The 8204-nt window shown below is 37.4% G+C and overlaps 1 protein-coding gene and 1 long non-coding RNA gene across 2 annotated transcripts; both read left to right on the top strand.

The window, feature by feature from the left end:
- The first annotated feature begins 262 nt into the window (after positions 1-262).
- Positions 263-1495, top strand: LOC117483766. Its single transcript, XR_004556019.1, has 3 exons — positions 263-376; positions 653-702; positions 1178-1495. It is a non-coding gene; the product is annotated as an uncharacterized LOC117483766 (long non-coding RNA).
- Positions 1496-4556: 3061 nt separating this feature from the next.
- On the top strand, positions 4557-6918 carry LOC117483760 (tripartite motif-containing protein 16-like). Its single transcript, XM_034132110.1, has one exon. It carries the CDS (start codon positions 4652-4654, stop codon positions 6317-6319), a length of 1668 nt encoding a protein of 555 aa, XP_033988001.1. The 5' UTR covers positions 4557-4651; the 3' UTR covers positions 6320-6918.
- The last annotated feature ends 1286 nt before the right edge of the window (positions 6919-8204 follow it).

Raw genomic sequence — 8204 nt, 5'->3', positions numbered from 1 at the left:
AATGCGAGCAAATAAAATGGCGGCTTCACAAAAACTTTTCAGAGTTTTACGGGGCGTGGTTTGCAATTCGCCCAGCCAATCAGAAATTGGAACCTTTTCCTCCCCAGGAAAGTACCTGCTCTCTAGCAGGCACTAAAAAGGGGTGAAAAGGTTCTCAATTTTTTTTTCAGAACTATTCCTGGGAAAAGTACTCCGGTGTGAAAGCGCCTTGTGCTTTTAAACGTAGTATTTTAGCAGCTGATGATTGGTAGTGTTTCCTCTCCTCCTCAGCTATGAGTTCAGTGTGTCTCTCGTGGAGCTCCACAGACGCACTCTGGACGTCGCGGTGAAGAACGGAGGAGGACTGCTCTCCAAACACAAAGGCCTTCTGGGAAAGGTACGCTCTCTCACTACAGATTCTACACGCTTCATTAAATACAGAAATGTCTTGAAATCAATCCAATTATCTATAAAGCAGTCTTTGTTTGAGGATTATGGATTTAAATCTTGAGTTTTGACAATATTCCAGTTTGTTCATCTACCTGAAATAGTGTTACAAGAGTATCTTCAAGGATGGTAGATTATTCTGCTCATGTCATATTTCAACTGTTTGCAGTCTTTTAAACACTTGATTTAGCATTTTTAAATAAGCTCTGTTGTCTTTTCTCCTCAGGTTCTGGTGGATTTGACGTACGAGGACACGTCTAAGGGTTGGACACAATGGTGAGTGATTGATATCTCACTTATTATTTATATAACTCTGATCATACAAATATGAAGACCAACAAACAGCTCAGTTTCATGTATGTTGTTAAGAAATCTTTGAATAAAAATAAAAGCATGTATCTGTCAGATTTCCAAAATAAAAGCATGGATCTGTCAGATTTTCTAAATAAAAGCATGTATCTGTCAGACTTCCAAAATAAAAGCATGTATCTGTCAGATTTCCAAAATAAAAGCATGTATCTGTCAGATTTCCAGATTTTCAAAATAAAAGCATGTATCTGTCAGACTTCCAAAATAAAAGCATGTATCTGTCAGATTTCCAAAATAAAAGCATGTATCTGTCAGATTTCCAAAATAAAAGCATGGATCTGTCAGATTTCCAAAATAAAAGCATGTATCTGTCAGATTTCCAAAATAAAAGCGTGGATCTGTCCGATTTTCAAAATAAAAGCTTCTCTTTCTCCTCCTGCAGGTATGAGCTGAGTGAAGATGGTCTGACGAAACCTCAACAACTATAGAGCGAAACAACCATCACAATCACCATCATCATCATCACAATCATCATCACCACAACCATCATCATCATCATCACCACAATGATACAGTACATCTATTATTTTTACTAAGTGCACAAAGTAAAGAAGAAGCAGCTTTGATCCATTTAACCACATCAGTCGCAAGGCAGACCTCCCCTTTAAGAAGAGCCAGGCTTTAAAGGGAGTATTCCACATGTAGAATATTCAATATATCACCAATACTACCATGTACTGCTGTGGAACATATATTCCATATTTATAGGAGAATATATATATCAGCTGTAGAGGAAGACAATCTATTTTTTTTGCGGTAACATATGTAAAAGTTTGTAAATATATAAACGATGACGCTCGACTAAAGAGGGCGTCGTGTTTGAGAGAGAATCAGGCCAAATGATGGTTAGTCGTTTTCTTTGATTCATTCGTTTTTACGAATGAAAAACACTCTAGACGCCACCAAAGAGACGAGAAGTCATTTTTTGTATTCTCTTCCTTCGTTTGCTTTCCTCTGGTTTAATTCCACTTTGATAACATGTGTTTAAAACATCTTAAAGATAAGTATATAAGTACACACAGGGGCGCCGCTTGTTGTGTGTTAAATCCACAGTTGTTGTATCCGGTAATACACCTGTTGTTATTCTAGAATAAGGCCATTGTTATTGAATATTAACAATGAATATTTTGTTTGTTTTTTTATCTATCTGGGATCATCAGTCGGTTTTAGCGAGTAGTTCTTATCTCAAATTAAGAGTATTTATAATAAAGAATTGCCAAATTAAAGAGTCATGTACTGCAGTTATATAAATAACATATTTATGGAGTAGTGTTCCCTTCCTTTATGAGAAAATAACTCTTTTGTCTGTTAAATATGAAAGTTAGAAGTTGAAAACAGGCAGATTTATCCGTATTTCCCCAAATATTAGTATTGCAATTATCACGCATATTTTCTTCATTTATCTAAAGCCACTATGTATAAAAACACATTTTATACACATTTATAGTATTGCCATGTTCCCCGATTAATGTGTATCATAAAGAAAACATCACTTCCTGTCGGTTTTTCACAATAAGATATCTCCAGTTTTTTTGTCTTTTATTTTGAAAATACAGGAATAAACCAGTGAATAAAGACAGTGCTTGTGATGTGATTAATGTGTAGCTATCCTAAAGAAAACATCACTTCCTGTCGGTTTTTCACAATAAAAGATATCCATTTTTTTGTTTATTTGAATATCTTTTATTTTGAAAATACAGGAATAAACCAGTGAATAAAGACAGTGTTTGTGATGTTTAAATCACAGAAGAAATCTAATAAAAGTGGCTTTAAAAACTGATACAATTGGGAAAAAATGACATTAACAAAATGTACACATTAACAGTTTACACTTTAAATTTACACCAAAAATACTCCTAGTACAAATATATGTTTGCACCACTTTTCACATTAATAAAAACACTTCTGATTGCTTTTTTTTTTTTTTTAAGCTTTTTAATACACAAAAAAGTACATTTAAAAAATTCACATTGGTACCCAAACTAAGAGAAATTATCTGCAACACAAAAAAATGTCCCCTTTTTGTAACATTGTCAAAAATATGCGAAAAATAAGCTTTATTTACTGGCCAATAAATATGGACAAATAATGGCTTTAAAAATAAAGAAAGTTGGAGTAAGATGACGACAAAATCTTCTGAAAAATATCAAATAATTACAAATAAATCCACAAATAACTACTTTTAAAATTGAAAAAATTGGAATTAATTGATATCTCATACAATTAGAAATAAGGTCTAAAAAAATTTGCTTTTTTTTTTTTTTTTTTCTTTAGTTTGTCACCATTTCAGTCTGGGTTTATATCGTCATGAGTTCCGCTATAATCAAGTTTTCCACATGTTGTTTATGAATGAACATGAGTCTTAACGTGTCAATAATACGTGTCATTTTTAGGTCTTGAAATTGTTGAAATTCACATTTACTTATTTTATTTGGTGTACATATATTTGTTACCGCGCATATCATGTTTAAAAACTGCATTGTTTTCACAGCACTTGCTCAAAAGGGATTTATATCAAACTACAACATAAATGTTAGTATTTAAAACAGTAAATAATATCGCTTTCTTTCAAATACACTCTCTTGCCATCAAGAAAGTATTTTACGCACATGTATGAACGCTCTGTTATGTATGTAATGTTTTATTACGTGTATTTTGCAGCTGTCACCCATTTCTCTTCCTTGTTCCTGTTTTATTTTGAAAGGATCAAACTGTTTTCTCTTTTGGATGCGAGAGCTTCTCTGAAAGGCGGTTTTGTTGTTCCCCGTCTTCTTAATTTATCTTTTGCCTTAAGAGATATTTACGTGTATAAAAAAATAAGAAGATGCTTCAACGGTTTTTCCTCATGTGTCACAATGTCTCCTAAATGTCTTTTAAAAACAAATAAAGAGCTTTAGCTGGCTATAGCAGCATGGAGCTGTACAGCACTGTGTTTCTCATAATTTCTGTATTTATCATTGCACTGCTATTGGCTAGCGCTCCAACACATTGTAGGACAAAAGTACCATCAGGTATATCACTCGATATGCAGAATGGATCGTTTCAAAGTATTTTATTATTATGTATTTATTTTTCGAAGGATAGCCCGTTGAGATGTAGCATCTCATTCTCAAGAGTGTCCTAAAACATATATATACCAATTATAAAATACATACAGACATTTGCATAACATTACATATACTACAGTACATATACACAAATACAGACACATGATGGTTATTATATTATCCAGTTATTTATACATGTCAGAACATTTAGTCTTTGGTCAAGTTGGACAACATTTGCATACTGTGTGGATTAGTAGTAAAGTATTTCCTTATACCCTATCATCATGTCATGTGTTTATGCACAAAGTAAAATCAATGTACTGGAGGAACAATAGTACATATCTGTTTCTGAAATGTAGTGGACTGTAAGTATCAAGAAGCATTAAACGGAAATACTCAAGTAAAGTATAACTATATTGTAAACTACCGAGCTACAATACTTGAGTAAATGTACTTTCCAACTCTGCTTATCACACAACAGCCTGACTGGAAAGATAAGATACAACGGTATACTTGCAGAAATCTCTCATTAAGTCAGCGAGAGAGCCTCAAAGCACCTTGTGTTTTCACAGTTTGATCAGCCTGAAAACTCACATTTACTGAAGGAAGCAGTGAGAGTGGACTTTGGAGCGGACTGTCTCTTTAAAAACGCTCCCCCTTATGAATTGCGTCATACTTCCTGATGGGTGTAACCAGTGCATGAGCTGACAGGCCCTATTCACTGCACACTCACATGATCAGATCACACTCACACTAGTTTCAGGTTTCAGGAAGTGAAACTCAGACACTCGCAGTCACTGAGAGGTGAAATGGCGCAGAAAGGAGTTCAGCTGGACCGGGAAACTTTCTCTTGTTCGATCTGTCTGGATCTACTGAAGGATCCGGTGACGACTTCCTGTGGACACAGTTACTGCATGAAGTGTATTCAAACCCACTGGGATAAAGAGGATGAGAAGGAAGTCTACAGCTGCCCTCAGTGTAGAAAGATCTTCAAACCGAGGCCTGTCCTGCTGAAAAGCACCATATTAGCAGATTTAGTGGAGGAGCTGAAGAAGACTGGACTCCAAGCTGCTCCTGCTGATCACTGCTATGCTGGAGCTGAAGATGTGGCCTGTGATTTCTGCACTGGGAGGAAACTGAGAGCCTGTAAGTCCTGTCTGCAGTGTTTGGCCTCTTATTGTGAGAAACACCTCCAGCCTCATTATGACGCAGCTACGTTTAAAAAACACAAGCTGGTGGAGCCCTCCAAGAAGCTCCAGGAGAACATCTGCTCTCGTCACGACGAGGTGATGAAGATGTTCTGCCGCACTGATCAGGAGTGTATCTGTTATCTCTGTTCTGTGGACGAACACAAAGGCCACGACACAGTGTCAGCTGCAGCAGAAAGGACTGAGAGGCAGAGAGAGCTGGAGGGGAGTCGACTAAACATCCAGCAGAGAATCCAGGACAGAGAGAAGGAGGTGAAGCTGCTTCAGCAGGAGGTGGAGGCCGTCAATGGCTCTGCTGATAAAGCAGTGGAGGACAGTGAGAAGATGTTCACTGAGCTGATCCGTCTCATGGAGAAAAGAAGCTCTGATGTGAAGCAGCAGGTCAGATCCCAGCAGAAGAGTGAAGTGAGTCGAGTCAAAGAGCTTCAGGAGAAGCTGGAGCAGGAGATGGCTGAGCTGAAGAGGAGAGACGCTGAGCTGAAGCTGCTGTCTCACACAGAGGATCACAACCAGTTTCTGCACAGCTACCCCTCACTGTCAGCCCTCAGTGAACCTACACACTCATCCAGCATCAACATCCGTCCTCTGAGCTACTTTGAGGACGTGACGGCGGCCCTGTCAGCAGTCAGAGACAAACTACAGGACGTCCTGAGAGAGGAATGGACAAACGTCTCACCGACTGAAGTGGATGTTTTACTGTCAGCAGCAGAGCCCACCACCAGAGCTGGGTTCTTACAATATTCACAGGAGATCACACTGGATCCAAACACAGCATACACAGAGCTGTTATTATCTGAGGCGAGCAGAAAAGCAGCATTCATGGGACAATATGAGTCTTATTCTAGTCACCCAGACAGATTCACTGTATATTATCAGGTCCTGAGTAGAGAGAGTCTGACTGGTCGTTGTTACTGGGAGGTGGAGTGGAGAGGGGGAAGAGTTCATGTAGCAGTCGCATACAAGAATATCAGCAGAGCAGGGGATGGGTATGAATGTTTCTTTGGATACAATGACAAATCCTGGGCGTTAATTTGTGAGCAAAACAGTTATTCATTTTTTTACAACAGTATCAGCACTCCCGTCTCAGGTCCTCAGTCCTCCAGAGTAGGAGTGTACCTGGATCACAGAGCAGGTATTCTGTCCTTCTACAGCGTCTCTGAAACCATGACTCTCCTCCACAGAGTCCAGACCACATTCACTCAGCCGCTACATGCTGGAGTTTATCTTTATGGTGATGGAACCACAGCTGAGTTGTGTAAACTGAAATAGCCTGAAGTCATTTGAGGAACTCTTCTACTTCTTAAACTCATTGTGTGTCCATCATTGTTGCTGAGAGCTGATTGTTCATGTCTTCACTGCACAGAGATCAGCTGTCAATCAAACATTATGGGATGTGCTTTAACATCTTCTCATGAGTTGTTCTGTAGATGTTGGAGTTTCTTTAGGCGGCGCTCCTTCCTGTGTCTGTTTAGCCATGGAGGCTGTCACTGCTCAGGAGGATTTCTGTTAACCTCAACTCATATTTCTCTGCATGGAAATGTAAACTTTGCTCTAAATATTTGTTGAATATCGATATTGATTTATTTGTATGTTGTTGTTTCTCTTGTAAAGCATGAGAGAGAGAAAGCACCAGAGCTTCTTTCATTGTAGATATTTTATTCTAAATGTCTTCAATGTGTTACTAAGTCTCAAAGTGTTGAATGCATAAAGGAAAGTTTGAAGAAGGAAATAAAACACATTAAAAGAAAAGCTAACAGGTTGAGTTTGTAATAAATTGTGTTTCTATTTTCAAGATGTGAGATGAGTGCCACATTTACATGTCTGTACAAAATAAAATGTTGGGGTTTTTCTTGTTAATAAAAAAGCTAAGAGGAAAAAATCTCAGTGTTGTTTTTTTAATTTGAAAAATATCTCTAAATTATTTTTCTGAAACAACATATTTGCATTTTTTATTTATTTTTAGGATTAAGAAAATAATAATAAATGAATGTGTATATCAGTATGTAGTGTCTCTACTTTAAAGAGTCCTCTCCTGATGTTCAGGTGTATATCAGTATGTAGTGTCTCTACTTTAAAGAGTCCTCTCCTGCTGATGTTCAGGTGTATATCAGTATGTAGTGTCTCTACTTTAAAGAGTCCTCTCCTGCTGATGTTCAGGTGTATATCAGTATGTAGTGTCTCTACTTTAAAGAGTCCTCTCCTGCTAATGTTCCGGTGTATATCAGTATGTAGTGTCTCTACTTTAAAGAGTCCTCTCCTGCTGATGTTCAGGTGTATATCAGTATGTAGTGTCTCTACTTTAAAGAGTCCTCTCCTGCTGATGTTCAGGTGTATATCAGTATGTAGTGTCTCTACTTTAAAGAGTCCTCTCCTGCTGATGTTCAGGTGTATATCAGTATGTAGTGTCTCTACTTTAAAGAGTCCTCTCCTGCTGATGTTCAGGTGTATATCAGTATGTAGTGTCTCTACTTTAAAGAGTCCTCTCCTGCTGATGTTCAGGTGTATATCAGGATGTAGTGTCTCTACTTTAAAGAGTCCTCTCCTGCTGATGTTACCAGGGTAATTCAGGTTTATTTAAAATACATTCCCAGTGCTTTTACCCTTTTAAAATCCAAATTACATCTTAAATCGTTCACATTTCACCTTAGTATCTTGTAAATATGACTAATGTGTGGCTGCTAAGCATGAGTTTGTACCAAATTGACCCTAAGTATGAAGAGATTATTTTATATCAGGTATATGTTTTACTTTTGCGACAAACTTCAACTTTTTATGCACGGTTTACCTCTTCTTATAAACCACTACAATTTACATAAACCCCCGCCCGTAATCTATCCCACAAATTGCTGAATTAGAGGAATATAAAATGAGAGTTTTTCTGGAGAAATCCCCTTACCGAATTTGCAATAAAAAAAAGTACAGAGACTGCATATAAAAGTCTATGATGCAATCATAACAAAAGCTGCATATTCAATATAAACAGCTCCATAATCACAGAGTGTGGTTCATAAAAACATGAACAGGTGGTGGTTTGCATATAATGTAGAAAAGTATGCACAGTAATGTCAGAGTGCATGGTGGTTAACACAGAAGCAACACCATTAGCCTTAGTGAGCATTGAGCGTTGAATAAATGTGAAATATTGTTCAAATTC

This window comes from Trematomus bernacchii, unplaced genomic scaffold, assembly GCF_902827165.1.
Source record: "Trematomus bernacchii unplaced genomic scaffold, fTreBer1.1, whole genome shotgun sequence".
Lineage (NCBI taxonomy): Eukaryota > Metazoa > Chordata > Actinopteri > Perciformes > Nototheniidae > Trematomus > Trematomus bernacchii.
The sequence above is the reverse complement of the archived record's forward strand: the minus strand, read 5'-3'. Positions and strand labels throughout refer to the sequence as shown.